We start from the raw sequence: 15,883 nt of genomic DNA, 5'->3' as shown, positions 1-15,883 counted from the left end.
TCACAGTATCCACTGGGAACACATGTTAAGATGGTTATCCACTATGACCTGTAAGTCCTTTTCAGAGTCTCTATCTGCTGGGATACAGCCCACCATTCTGAAAATGTGACTGACATTCTTTGTTCTTATGTGTGACCGTGCATTCTTGTGTTGTTTGAATGAGCTCAACTCATTCAATTTAGTTGGGGATTGGTCCTGCTTTGAGTAGGGGGTTGGACTAGATGACCTCATGAGGTCCCTTCTAACCCTGATATTCTATGATTCTGTGAATTCAACCAAGCTGTGGATAGAAGCCCCTTCCGTCCTGGCTGAGCATTTTATATCACTCAGGCTTGAATATTCTCAGCTTACTGTTATGGGTCTCTGGCATTGTCAGAAAAATAAGTGATTTGGTAGTTACTACCCCAGAAAGTTTTCAGAGGGTCACCATTCACACAGAGGTCTCTAACTTGTGTGATAACAGATAAATGCTGTTCTAGATAGGAGTGTTCATTTATGCACCTCAGTGTGTCTTGGCTCTGAAAGCGAAAAGAAGCCAGCCTAAGCATCAGTAACTTGGAATTTTGGGCCATAAAATTGCCATCTGAACTTTCCTGCCATGAGAGGTCATTCAAACTATCATGGACTGAGTGGCTGCCATGTTCTAGATGAAACGAGAACTGACCTGTTCTTCAGTCCCAAGTTATAAGGTACTCTGAGGGACTAATACAACCAGAACAATATATGCTTCTGTTCTCCACTTGGCAGACAAGGAAATTTTCCAGGTGGGTGACTTATTCTACCAGTTTTGGGACCAACACAGTTGATTCTTGAAAAATGCTGTGCTAAGCCTTCTCCTTTCCAGATGGGGGTTCCTTGAAATTAGATGTCTTTACTTCTTCAGGCAATGCCAAGTGCCTTACATTTTGTTGAGAAAGAGTCCCAGACTAACTAGGAGATGTTTTTCTTTTGCACTTGGATCAAGAGCTTATGTGCTTTTGCTCTGCAAAAAAAAGTTATTTTCTGCCCATTCTCTTTTCTCAATGTGTCAGATATTTTTGTGCGAAAATAATCCTAAACTGCTACCTCTGTTTTTAGCTGGATGCAGCACATAATAGCTGAGACACATTGGAATGACTATAAATTATCAAAATGCTTCACTTAAATATTACATAATGTTACTTCATTAATTGTATATTTTGGAGCAATAATATTATAAAAATACATACACAGTAGTCAGTCAAGGTTTAAAGCTGAACTGTCTTTCTTCCCTAGGACTGCAGTATCTGTACATCTGATGGAGTGGTCTCCCGATGGTGAATACTTTGCAACAGCTGGAAAGGTAAGGACAAATAATAGCTAGCTAAGTCTTCGGATGTGGATTCATCACAAGCTTTTGATAATTAATATGCAAAAATTATGGACTGCGTGCAATTACATAGCCATAGTTAAGCAAAACTAATCCCAATATCTAAATAATTACCAAACAGTTTCAAATGTATACTGAAGACTGAGTTTCAACTTCCATTCTTACCTCCATTTCAGTTTCTCTTATCTTTCTCAAACTGCTTTTGGGATTAAATTTTCATGTAACAATACGTTTTTATTTCATCTAAAGTCCTGTCACTTGAGTGATCTTGAGTTTACATTCTGATAGTTCAGCTTTTGTTAGTCATACCGCTAATTCCACTAAGGGAAAAGATGAGTTTGAGGAACTAATTTTTTTATTTACCGCAACTCTTCTCCTTAATGGTTACCTTGAGTCACCGGCATGGTGCTTATATTGCTGTTACAGACGTGTGTGTGTGTGTGTGTGTGTGTGTTAGATTCACTAGGAATGTGCCCACTGTAGTATTGTGGCTAGGTACTACATCTTAAGATCCTTGTGGTTAGAAAGTGACCAAAAGCTAGGCTTTGAAAGTCTTATTCGTTGCATATCTCCATCTGCTGTGCATATACATTTGTACAGATAAGATTCCCTGACTAGATAATTGTAGCAGATGGTATCAGAAGCCCATTCTCTGTCTCTGCATCAGAAGAGGCTTCCATTTAGGTTGCAACATATAGCTCTATCAGATGTATAGCTGTAATCATAACTCTTAACATTGCTGCCTGCTGAGCATTTTTGTTAGTCCTGCTTGTAGGATCTGTGGTCAAGCAAATCTTGTGATCTCTTTGTGGGAATTTTATCTTTTAGCTGGGCTGTGAGAGGTCTGTAATAGATTTTTTTTTTTTAAACTTGATTTCCTTCCATTTTCTACTCCCTATCTCAGTCAGTCCTGCAACTCAGAAAGCTATTTTCCTACCATTGTGTAATTGTATTTACACTGATAATTATTGGGCACGTAGACATCTCTTAGTGCACACAAATGCAGGTGTATGTCAGTCTAACCTACTGAAAATCTGGTGAAAAGAACCTGAAAAGGGTCAAAAGGGGGGCAAAGGAAGAAATTGGCTTGTAGTTTTATTTCTGGTACTATCTGCTTCAGTCATGAAGCCAGAGATTCTAAACAGCGGCGAGGACAGATTAATGAGGAGAATGAGATAGAAAGAATTCCTAGGAGAATTTAAGATTTGAACAAAGAGTAAGGTAGCATGGAAGAATAATGTTCTTCCATCTATTCAAAAGGCCAAAAAGACTACTGCTAAAATTCTCTCTCATGCTACTCTTAACACATTTCCATGCCTGCCTCTTCACTGGCTTCCAGTTTCTTATCCCTTCCAATTCATCCACCATGTCCTTACCTTAAAGACACTATGCAAGCTTATCTGTGTTTTCCCAGACCATGCATAAGTAGTCTTTCTTCTGGCTTCCACACTTTTTTTCCTTCATTCTCTGTAATCATCTCTTTACTGCTCTCTTCATGTTTCTTCCATTGTCATTTTCAGGACTTCATTCATACTATTCCTATATGTGGCGGTGGTCTTCTGTTTGTGCTACAACTGCTTTCACTGTCCTCCAAATCCGTTTATAAAATTAACATCTAATAGAAATTTTTTCCTTTGTTCTCTCTCCCTCTTACCTTAATTGTGTGCCACATCTTATTTTGTCTGACTTACGGAGTATTTCTTACTAGGAAATGAGCTCTAAATTTATGGTGCTATGTATGTGGGGCCAGATTCATAGTTGGTGTAAATGGTGACTTACACCAGCTAGATCTTTCTTTCTGCCAGACATTACATCAGTTTCCTGCACTCACACAAATGCTTGATCACAAATAAAAGCTGTCAGTCATTTTTTTGCTCATGCAGTTTTGATATTTGCTGTCCACCATATAGTTGTACTGTTATATAACTTTTGGCAATTTTAAAACATGAACTTTAATCTGCTACTGTAAATTAATTCTCCACACACATTAAAAATATACATTTTTAATAAGTTACCTCTTGGTATTGGTGGTGATGCTATATCAACATTTCAACTTGATTTTAATTAACTACGTCACTAGATGTATACCACCAAGCTAACTTCATCCATACTTTTGGGTTTCCTTTTTGTGACATTTGTATATATGTTTTTGTTTCTTTGCCCAGGATGATTGTCTCTTAAAGGTATGGTATCCAATGACTGGGTGGAAGTCATCTCTTCTACCTCGAGAGAGTGAAGAAAAGAAAAAAAGCTCAGCACTTGTTCACTTTTCCTTTGTTTATTTGGCACATCCTCGAGCGGTGACAGGATTTTCATGGCGTAAAACTAGCAAGTACATGCCCAGGTTAGAAAGTTCCTGTAAGAAATTTTGATCAAAATTTTCAAGTGTGGGTGCTTAAAGTTAGGCTTTTAAATAGGTACATGAATAAAAAACTTCATTTTCAGCAGTTTCTCATTCACTTTTTGGGCCATTTCTAAATTAGACCACGTCCATTATCATACCTACATCTAAATTTAGGCACCTTAATTTTAGACATCCAAATTTAATAATTTTGGCCCTTGTCTTCATGATAGTTTAAATACACTTACGTATTATACTGAAGATGTAGTGCTTAAGGATGTGAACATATAATTTCAGCTTCTGTTTGTTATGATGGTTATTTAATCCAATAATCTAGTATTTTCCCTACTTCTTTTGGAACTAACACGCATTTTCATTGAATTGTAGGGCCCCAGTTCTGCAAATACTTATATACATATACATCTGTAATTTATTAAAAGGTGACAAGTCCTGAGTTCAAGATACTGTGCTCTCTCTGCACTTTAAACATGTGCCTAGTCCCATTGACTTCATTGGGACTACTTGTATGCTTCAAGATAAGCATGCGTATAAATAATGGCAGGACTGGAGCATAGGTCAGTCTTTAGCAATCCCTTACTACTATTTGAAAAGTATCAACTTTTCTATACATTTCAAATAGTAGCAAACCATGATTGTAGGTTTCCGAATGTTTAGGCAACCACTGTCCGTCACAGAATTGCATACAAATATAAGAAGATCTAATAAAGGGAGCTGAAAAGCTGTCAGGCCAGCTTCTTAGCTGCACCTAATGTTTGTGTGGGGAAAGGAGGGTCTTGTGAAGACGTTCAAGCCACCTTTTGCTCCACCAGTCCTGGGCCACCTGGGGACCAAAAGGGCACGAAGTAGCCAGAGCTACTTTTTTTTTTTTTTTGGAACCCTTATAAAATTATAAGAAACTATATATAGATTTTAAATGTAGATCTTAAATTACATTTCAAAATATTTTAGAATGATCTTTTTCACTTACTCTCTAGGACCTGAATTCAGGGCCCTAAATATTAAGTTGACATTGCACCCAAGAGGGATAGGGAATATAGCTCCTTGGCTTGTTTTAGAGTGGTCACCATTAAAAAGGTTGCTTTTTTTTTTTATGGTAACTACTGTATGTGTTAGTAATGTCATCAGCTATTACAGAGGGAGCACGGTATTTTGAAGGGTGAAGTTATGCAACGCTTATTACATTGGTGAACATTTACTCAATTTACCTATTGACATCAGTAGTGCTATAAAATCTGATCTAAACTTTAGTACATTAAGTGTAGGAAGCACAAGTATAAATCTTTTCTTCAGGAAATGGAAGGAATTCTTCAGGCATTAGAAGGAAAATCCGTGTAAATTGTTAATTATTAACAAACTCCTTTCTAAAACAGACATGATAGATGTAGTAGCTTACAATTTCATTTTCACTCCTGGAGTGATACAGTATACATGCTCAGACTTTACACAACCCAGCAAACCAGATAATTATAACTGTAACTATAAACTTGCTTATAGTAGTGTTCAGTTAATTCATCTGAGTTGATGTTACTATCAGATGCACTTTTGTTGGTAATCTACAATTTGCCATTAGCTAGCATATTTAAATTGTTACGACTATTATAAACATGTTTCAGTTCCAAAAACCTTCCAAGAAGCAGATTATAACTGCCTAACACTTGTATGTTTTTGTATTTTCAGTTGTGTAACTGTACTTCATTTAGTTACCTGAGGTAATCCTGAAATGTTTATTTTCAGGGGGTCTGTCTGTAACGTGTTACTTACTTCATGCCATGATGGTATCTGTCGGCTGTGGGCAGAGACTTTATTACCAGAAGATAGTCTTCTGGGTGAGCAGATCAGTGAGACTAGCACTTCCAGCAGTAGCAGCAGCCTGTTGCATTCTGGAAGGCAAAAAGACAGAATACAGCATGCTCTAGAGGTACTCTTAAATATTTATGTTGCTAATTATTTTTTATTTCAGTAGTTAAAATTTTGGGTAGGTAAAATTTAAGGGATTTGGAAAACTGAAACCACATGCTGTCTAGCCTCTAGTATACAGTAGATCAGAGTGTAGCAGTCTGAGTTCTTTCACATACTCAGTTTACAACAAATCATTCAAGAAGAAAAAGAGAATTTATTTTTGCAGACTTGAGAATAAAACCCTTAAGACTCAGATGAAAAATGGAATGAATCTGCTTCCTCCTCAGCTGAGTGTAGAGTTGTTAGGAGCACATGATGTTAAATACTGCACAGTAAGTGGTAATTTCATTCTGGTTGGAGAATGAGATTCCATACTTGTGACAACATCCATGGAAACCAAGAATTGAAACATTCTCTTGGACGTATGTAAGGAAAATATTCTTACCCCTTAAGAAGATTAGATATTAGCATATAATTGACTTATTCTTAAAAAAATATCAAATTTCCTGTTCATTTGGTTTTCATTGCATTGTTTACTAAGAAGACAGTTTCAGTACAGGGGAGGTTTTTCAGCTCCCTCCAGGTAAAATGTATGCTATTAATACAAACCTTTTCTTTCCATCTCTAAGTGGTTTGGTCTGGTTAATGTCTTTAAAGGGCTGTTCTGCTTTGAAAAATGTCTTTGCAAAGATGGCATTGTGGTGTTTCATGTTTGAGTCTCGGTGGTATCTATCAAATTTTTAGTTTAGAGGGAAGAAACTACCAGTTTTGAAAACTCATCCTGGTGTATGAAAATCATACTGAGCTCTTCCCTTCTGGCATATCACCAGTAACAAATATGTAGCAGGACAAATTATGCCAATAATAATGATAATAATAATAATGCCTCAATTGAGCTTTTAGAAGCCATTGTTTTTAAATTATGGCCTCAGTTATATTTGTGCCACTCCTGAAAACTGAAGACTTTTATGAATTAATCAAGACAAGTGTGAAGATTATATACAGTAATATAAAAATAATACAAATCCAAAGTGTGTTACAAAGTATGATACCCCTGGAAGGTCATTGGCTCAAGGTTCCTTTATCACAGTGGTTCTCAACCAGGGGTACTCGTACCCGTAGGGGTACTCAGAGGTCTTCCAAGGGGTACATCAACTCATCCAGAAATTTGACTAGTTTTACAATAGGCTGCATATAAAGCACTAGCAAAGTAAGTACAAACTAAAATTTCATTCAGCCAGTGACTTGTTTACTATTCTACATTTTCAGCGGTTCTCAAACAGTGGGTTGCGACCCCAAAGAGGGTTGAGAATTCGTTTTAATGGGTTGCCAGGCCGTGTGGGGCTGAAGCCAAAACATGAGTTTAAGTGGGGTGAAACTTGGGGTACATAAGACAAATCAGACTCCCGAAAGGGGTACAGTAATCTGGAAAGGCTCAGATCCATTGCTTTATCAGACTAATAGCTGTGACAACTTTTGGAATGTCAGCTTTCATACTAAGACATACTTACCCTGCTGGTAGACAAAAGTTGTGACTGCTCTGTCTCTATACAAATGCTATCACAAAATTAATATTTTTTGATTAGAGCAGAGACTTAAAGGCTTTGAAATGTGACTTTGATCAGAAAAAATGTGCACAGTTTAACAACCTCAACCAATCTGCATGCAGGGTCTTCACATCTTAGGTATTAGGATTTGCATAGATATATTCTCATGATCAACTTCACAATGCGTTGTTTTCTTTTAGATTTAAATATGATTTTTCTTTTTACTTCAGACACTTCATCACTTGAAAAATATGAGAAAAGGACAAAGAAGATCTTCAGTTCTTATTACTCACACAGAATTATTGCCTGATCAACAGGGCTCGCATGAAGTTCAGCGTCATATTTCACATCATGCTAATGCACTCTGTCACTTTCATATAGCAGCAAGCATCAACCCTACCACAGGTGAAAATACTCTTTTTTTTCCCTTTAAATGCCCAATAATAATTTATCCAAAATGGAAATGTTAGGGAGATGGTATTGGCGTAGTGCTCATGGTTTGATCTGCTTTCTTGAGTACTGTCCATAGCAAAGATGTCATTTCAGTAGTCTCTAATTATCAGAGAGACTTGCAGGACAGACAGCACCTGAATTTCTAATGTAAAAACTAAAACTCTCACCCCCTTTTTTTTTTTTTTTGGATGAAAAACAAAACGTTTGGGTCATCTTTGTACATAATAAAGAAGCAAAAAAGGCACAAACTCAAGTTTGGTTTGTTCTTGGGTTTGACGGGGAAGGTCCTTTGCAGATCTCTTAATGTTTTGGGGGCAATAAGTGGCACTTAGAGTATGTCCACACTGACACTGGAGTATAATTTCCAGCTCAGGTAGATGTTTGCTAGCTGTGATCGAGCTAGCGTGCTAAAAATAGCAGTGTAGATACAGCCATATGGGCAGCAGGACAGACTAGCCTCCCTGTGCACAATCCTGTCTGCAACCCTAGGTACATACTTGGGGGTGGCAAACCTGTCCTGCTGCCTGTGCACCCACGGCTACACTGCGATGTTTAGCACCCTTGTTCAATCAGAGCTAGTGCAGGTATGCCTACCCAAGCTGGGAATTTCACCTCCAGCTCCAGTGTAGACATACCTTTAGGTACGATAATGATAGGTGCTTTGGGAGAAATATGCACAAAGGTTCAGGGACATGCCTGGGAGGCACTGTGGCCTGTCGGGTTTGTCTTTAGCAGTGGAATCAAGTTACATTGGTTCTAGTCTTTAGTTTTACTTCAATTTACTATAGTTTTTGAGCACTTCTGAAGATAGTCATGTCCACTTACAAACACAGCCTAATATAGGTACCCATGGAACATATGCATCCTCAGTGGTGTACGTTGAATGAGAGAGTTCTGTACAAGTCTTTAGTCAGCCACCACTCCCTCCTTCCATCTGGTGATATGTCTTATCCTATTTGTTAAATAGGAGTCTCTTTAACTACACATAATTTTAAAAATAAAGCATTAACAAAACCTTGTGAAATTCCCAAAACAAGCTTCTTTTTTTTAAATTAAAAAAACCCTTCTTTTAATTAAAGAGGTTGTTAACCAATAGCAATGTAGTCACTTATCATATTTACAGAACCCTGGCACTTAAAGGATATAAATAGTTAAGGACATAAATTATACCCTGTTCACATAACAAATAGGTTGTTCTTGTCAAGTATAAAGAAATGCATATTTGATCGCAACACAACAATCTTAACTCTGACCCAAAATACATTATATTCTTACACCCATAATCTCAAACTATAAATACAAAACAAAATACTTTTGAAAAAGAAATTATAAAAGTTTATATTTATACATTAATGTAGCACATTGAGTCTCAAGTGCAAGTCAGCAATGTGTATAATTTTACCAATTAATCTACACTTTTTTATTAAACTACATGTACGGCTTTATTCTATTAATTTGAAAGCGCACATAAGTATTATACTGAAAAATTGTCAGTTGATAAATATATTAACTGAATATTTTCCATTTGACACTGTCCCTAAAAGAAACATATAGATATGAAAACAGAGAATAAGTTTTAAGAATAACTTATTATCAGAGTTAGAGCTATGTTATGATTAATATTTGGTAAGAATGTTTGTGGGCAGCATAAGATTTATTACACTTGTCTTTAAATGGTTTGGTTTTATGAATACTTTTATACATAACTACAATGTTTTTCATGTAGAGAACCATAACTTTTGTTATTGTAACTGGTTTTTGTTTATGGAACAAAGCTAATTTTCTTTCTTCACCTTATAACAACCCATTTCCATTAGTATCTGTAAATTATCCACTGTCTCGTGTGTGTATAACTTGTTTTAGCTTACAGGTATAAATTTACGAAGTTCTGTGTTTTAGGTAGCTAATTTGCGTATATTTATGTTGTGGTTTGGTGGCGATTTTTTAAATTAAATTTTATTTCCACAGATATTCCATCAGTGTTAGCTGGGACAGCTTTTAATGTAGATGAAGGAAATGGAGGCTTTGTGGTTCATTGGCTGAATAATAAAGAATTTAATTTTACATCCTCAATTGAAGTATTTATGAGGCATCTAAGAAAACTTGCTGAACAACAACCAGAACAAGATGCTGATGATGCTGATGGTGAAGAGGAGGAGGAAATGGAGGAGAAAGAGAGAGGCTTACATATGAAACTAGATCATGGTTGGTAATCCAGGTTATTATTTTATAACGTCTATATTAAAATTACTCTGGCGAACATAGTACATATGATGTCACACATCACAAATATAGGCATTTATAGTTTAGGTTTCATGTGCTGTAGGCTGCAACCGCTAGTGGGCACAATAATCTCCTGCATGAAACAGGTTTAACAGTCTTTCTTTTGGAAGGTTGTGAAGACTCTCTCTCCATTTTTTATAGATTATAGTGAAAACCTAGGTTTTATATTAAGGGGTTTATACTGAATATTGTTGTATGTCTGTTTGCATATCGGTGGTTGATTATTCTCTTACATTCATTTAGATTCTCATTGAGGAAATTATGTATTTAACTTCAAGTATGCTTTTCTGTTAAAATGTCTACTGGATATTAATGTATAATTATCTCTTTCCTTAGCCTAGAGAAAGTGCCATTTGCACACAATAATAAAAGGTTGCTAATTTTGGGTCGTTCCCTTTACTATATGCAAAGGAGAAGATAAGTACAAATTATAGCCAAATGTGGCAGGCAAGCACAAATGAAAGGAAGTTGGTAGTGGTATCCAAAATCTGAACTGGACTGCTTCACATCGGGTCATTAGGGCCATCCCATCATTCTCGGAATCTCAGCTTTCATAAATAAAATACTAAGGCTATCCCCCATATAGTTGTGAAGACAATCTTGAAAATGTGAAGTAAGTGCAGTGCAGTGATGTCTACCAGATGCGCACAGCCTGTAAGAGTATCTCTGGGAGGTGTGAACTGACCCATGTTAAGACCACTGGCGTTAACTCCGATGCCCGGTGGTATTTCATATGTTAATATTGTTCACTGTCCACCACTGATGTAATGGCACAAGATATGTGGAATGATTTATAGTAAATGGATGCCCAGACTACTTAAAGGGACAATTATACAAAGCCATGGCAAGAGGGATCAGAGAGATGGGCAACCAAAGAGAGGCACCTGAGAAAACTTGTAGCCATGGAAATGAGATGTTTGAGGGCAGTGAGGGGGTGATGTTGCTGGACCAAATGCAGAATGATGTTATCAGTGAGAAGCTGCAAGAGAGGAAGCTGAGATGGTATAGACGTGTGAAGGATGTATGAAGAGAATTCTGTACAGGAGAGCACTTGAGATTTAAGTTTGTGGGCAGAGAAGGACAGCCAAGAAAATAGTGGATAGACTGTGTACAGCAGGACGGAGTGGATATGGAGTGAGCGTTGGACTGGCAAGTAAGGAAAAGACTGATCTAGTGACCTAACCCCAATTAGCTGGGAAAAGGGGAAGAAGAAAAAGGTTTCACCACTGTCAGAGGACAGGGACAAGCATATTATGAATTTCTGCCTATTGTTTGGAAAGTAACATGAATGAATGATGCTTGAGAACACCACTACTACTTTCCCCCCATGGAGCTAAAAGGTCACCTGGGAAAGGAACGAAGCCAAGCGGTTCATCTGAGCCCCACTGAGGGGGCACATCATCAACTTACCATTCCAGAGCGCCCCCTTGTTAAATGTCATAGCATTTCCGCAACTCTCTTGCTATCCTCTTCAAGGCTTCAGTGGTTGGGTACCAGGGTGAGTGGGTCCTCCAGCCACGCCACACTATAGTTGCACTCCTTTGGGGGTTTCAGTGTCCAAAACAAATCGTGTCCAACAAAATAATGGCAATCAGCACAATGTCTTACACCCCTCCTAGGCTCCTCTTCAGTTTCTCCTCTTCCAGAACAGTAGTGGCTCACAGGGCTTTTTCTGGAGTCTCTCAGCAAAATTAAAACAAACAATGAAATGAAAATACAAACTAAGCAACTTCTGTCTCTCCCAGTTGAGCTTTTAGTCAGTTTTCAGCCATGTCTGTATGTACAGCAGCACAGCTGTACTGATACATCTGCACAGCTGCAGCATGTGTGGTGTAGACACTCTGTGCTGAAGGGAGAGCAAACTCTGCGAGTGGCAAAAGCTACATCGGTGGGAGAAGGTCTCCCGCTAACATAGCGCTGCGCACACAAGTGCTTATGTCAGCATAATTTGTCACTTGGGCTTGGTTTATATCCACCCCTGAGTGACAAAAATTATGCTGGCATAAGCTGTAGTGTAGACATAGCCTTAGGTTCTCCCCAGTTCTGTCCTTCTGCAAAACACCAAGCAACAGGGCTCCCTCCCCAGCATCTTGCCCCTTTTTCAAGGCCCACCACAGGAGATAACTCTGCTCTTTAGCTTATCTCACAGTTCTTCTTATTCTACCTGTTTTTTGTCAGGCCTTCCTGCAGAGAGGGGACTCCAAACCACATCTTTCCTAAATTCTCCCTTCCACCCGAATTGCTGAACTCCTCCTTCCTTTTAACTGCTCCCTGAACCTGGCACAGCTGTTAGGTGTAACAAGGTGGGGCTAATAAGCTCTCAGGCGTCAATTGCCACCTTTTTGGCATTTGAAGTTGATACACCCCATCACATGCAGCCAATACTGTCAGACCCAGCAGTGCATGCAAGCCACACACCCCATTCAGACCAACCCACTCAGAGTTGGGAGGGTCAGTTCACTTCTTGGCTCTTCCATTTGCTGTAGGCCATATGCAGGCTCAGACAGACATCACTAGGTCAGTTATACACAGTTCACTTTTTCAGCCATTCTTTGCAACAATGAAGGCTTGAAACATATTTTTTTTAAAAAAACAAACCCTGAGATTCTGATGACATCACATGACTCAGCTAGCTGGGACCTGTCAAGGTTCCTCCTCCACTCTGAACTCTAGGGTACACATGTGGGGACCTGCATGAAAACCTCCTAAGCTTACTTTTACCAGCTTAGGTTAAAACTTCCCCAAGGTACAAATTAATTTTACCCTTTGCCGTTGGAATTTCCACTGCCGCCACCAAACTTTAACTGGGTTTACTGGGAAACATAGTTTGGACACGTTTTTCCCCCCAAAATCCTCCCAACCCTTGCACCCCACTTCCTGGGGAAGGTTTGGTAAAAATCCTCACCAATTTGCATAGGTGACCACAGACCCAAACCCTTGGATCTTAGAACAGTGAAAAAGCATTCAGTTTTCTTACAAGAAGACTTTTAATAGAAGTAAAGGAATCACCTCTGTAAAATCAGGATGATAGATACTTTACAGGGTAATTAGATTCAAAACATAGAGAATCCCTCTAGGCAAAACCTTAAGTTACAAAAAAGACACACAGACAGGGATAGTCATTCTATTCAGCACAGTTCTTTTCTCAGCCGTTTAAAGAAATCATAATCTAACACATACCTAGCTAGATTACTTACTAAAAGTTCTAAGACTCCATTCCTGTTCTGTCCCTGGCAAAAGCAGCATACCGACAGACACAGACCCTTTGTTTCTCTCCCTCCTCCCAGCTTTTGAAAGTATCTTGTCTCCTCATTGGTCATTTTGGTCAGGTGCCAGCGAGGTTACCTTTAGCTTCTTAACCCTTTACAGGTGAGAGGATTTTTCCTCTGGTCAGGAGGGATTTTAAAGGGGTTTACCCTTCCCTTTATATTTATGACAGGACCCTATGCTGCTGATTTGGGTTTTAATATGGCCCTGTCTGTGGATGCATTTTTGAACCTCACTGAGGGGACATTGAGCTTGAGGAACCCAGCAGAGAAGGCATGGTCATATCTTGAGTATCTGCACAATCTACTGTGAGAAGTGTCTCGTGGGCAGAATTTAGCCGAGTGCCAGTTTCTTTTTTCGAGTTCAAGTCCTGAGCCATTTCAAGCATACGGCATTGTTTTCCCCAAGACAATGAAAGCCCTTACACTCAGGTTATGTACAGTTGAGGTTTTGCATAATTTCTGGAGTATGGGGTTGAGATTGGGCACCACCCTTTAGACACCAATTGCCACGGTCAAACCAGAGGATTTTCTAGTGGAAAAAATCTGATTGTTTTTAATGCCGCTCAGAGTAGCATTAAATTGGGCTCTGCCATCTTTTGCCCCCCACTTTCGCTTGGGAGCTGCCTGGTGCCCTGTCTTTAGGGTTGGCAGAATTTGATTTTGCCTTTTTATATATGATTTCAATTGATAATATCAATGTTTATTTTAAGGTCTTTTTTAGATTTTTGTGAATTTACATGTTCACGGTTGTGGGAAATTGTGTTTGTGTGCCAGAAAATTATTTAATGACAGTAGGTGTTCAACACACAACAGAACATACCAATAACGTACCTATCTGGGATGGACATAGAAAAGGTCTGATATTTCACATATCATGACAGCACTGTAAGTACAACAGGCGGAACAGACAAAGACATTAAAGCCAAAATATCAAAAGCCAGATGTGCCTTTGTAACTCTAAAGGCAGTCTGGAAACAGAAATCTTGCCCTCCAAACTAAACTTCAAATATTTAACACCATTATAAACTCGGTCTTACTATGTGGCACTGAAACTAGGAGACTTGACCTTACTATCTAAACTTTAAATTTTCACAAACACCTGTCTTAGACAAATCCTCATGATCAGATGGCCAATAAAAATCACAAATGAACTCTGGGGAGGACAAAACAAACTGACAGGATAGGAAATTATGGAGTGAAAATGGAGATGTCCACGGTACACATAGAGGAAAGACCTGAATAATATAACAAGACAGGCATTGGACTGCAACTCCCAGGGCAAGAGGCAACAAGGTAGATCCAGGATCACGTGGAAAGACACGATAGCTATTAAAATGATATGGGAAGAAGCTAAGACTGCAGCAGGAGACCGGCAAAGGTGGAAGACTGTGGTGAAGACCCTATGTTCCACATGGAATAGAGACATGAGAGACAGGTTGAGATTCAAAAAATTAAAGCTACCTAAATGGTGTCACTGTTTCAGGTCTGTTAATGTTCGTGTTACAATATGTTTTATGCACATTTTAGGTGGTACTCTCATAAGTTCTCAAGCAGCATTTTTCTTTCTTTGCCTATCGAAATTTCTGTTAGTTTCAATGGAAATATTTTTTCATTGGTTTGGGGGGGAATGGTGAAATTGATGTTTACTGACGTTTACCAGTTAGTCTTTAGACTTCTTATGCTTTTCATCCCTATTCTAAATGAATGAAGACTGCACTGTGCATTTATACTGTAGTTAACTTAGAGACGTAATAAGAATGTGTATTTTGTCAGGCACACTGTGAATTAAGGCAGGAGCCATTATTAGTTTGGTCAGTACCTTTAATTTAGTTGTCTGGTGCTACTTCCATTTATTTCAAATTTCAAAAAAAGTATATTTTTTTAGCTACACAAGCTAAAGGGGGAAAATCACCTGGGAAACTCTAAAACCAAAAAGCTTTGTTTCAAAAACCAAGTAAGGTTAATTCATGACGACAGCCTGACCTATCACGTAATTTATAAAAAAAAAAAAAAATCCAGGTCCTTAAACACAAGGAAATAAGTAGTTAAGGGCATCACAATTCTTACAGTATGCGCACAATACCTTTTCCCTATCAACTGTAAAACACCACACATTTCATGACAATCCCCTTATCTGAAAGGATCATATTAATTTGGGACGAGTGTGTGTGGGAGTTTTGTAGATGATGATTTTGTCATTAGTGCCTAGGAAACTCCGTCATAAGACATTACCCTGTTGTGCTAGGCATTGTACAAAGAGCAAAAAGACAGTTTCTACCTCCAAAAGGCTTAGTGTGATAAACATTGTTATTTAGCACCTTAATTGATTTTGTTTTGCTTATAAATTATGGCAAGGAAATTTCTGCTGTAGTATAAGACAGTTTGTTTTTATCTGTTTCAGAATTATCTATCGATAGAGAATCTGAGACAGGAACAGCTACAGGCTCTTCAGAACATGAAGATGGAGAAAGAGAGGGGAGCCCCAAAACATCTCCATCAGCCAGCCCACGTATGCCACTTCCTACAGTTTTGTTAGATCGGAAAATTGAAATGCTTCTTACTGAATGGAACAGGAATCCAGATATGCTTTTTACTATTCACCCCATTGATGGTACCTTTTTAGTGTGGCATGTGAAATATTTGGATGAGTACAATCCAGGAATATTTAGACAAGTTCAGGTACGGTACTGGAAAACGTAATTATTTCTTATTTTAACAGATA

At 38.3% G+C, this 15,883-nt stretch overlaps 1 protein-coding gene across 3 annotated transcripts in view; it reads left to right on the top strand.

Annotated features, from left to right (window-relative positions):
• DMXL2 (Dmx like 2) overlaps positions 1-15,883 on the top strand; it is a 113,892-nt gene that overhangs the window by 32,018 nt on the left and 65,991 nt on the right. For all 3 annotated transcript variants that reach the window (XM_048865803.2, XM_048865801.2, XM_048865805.2), the window contains exons 6-11: positions 1,255-1,321; positions 3,514-3,692; positions 5,445-5,628; positions 7,387-7,561; positions 9,578-9,814; positions 15,563-15,840. In XM_048865803.2, the coding sequence (XP_048721760.2) occupies positions 1,255-1,321; positions 3,514-3,692; positions 5,445-5,628; positions 7,387-7,561; positions 9,578-9,814; positions 15,563-15,840 (1,120 nt within the window). The remainder of the gene's footprint in view (positions 1-1,254; positions 1,322-3,513; positions 3,693-5,444; positions 5,629-7,386; positions 7,562-9,577; positions 9,815-15,562; positions 15,841-15,883) is intronic.

The sequence above is a fragment of the Caretta caretta genome, chromosome 10 (genome assembly GCF_965140235.1).
Source record: "Caretta caretta isolate rCarCar2 chromosome 10, rCarCar1.hap1, whole genome shotgun sequence".
Lineage (NCBI taxonomy): Eukaryota > Metazoa > Chordata > Testudines > Cheloniidae > Caretta > Caretta caretta.
This window is presented reverse-complemented; position numbering and strand designations above follow the sequence as displayed.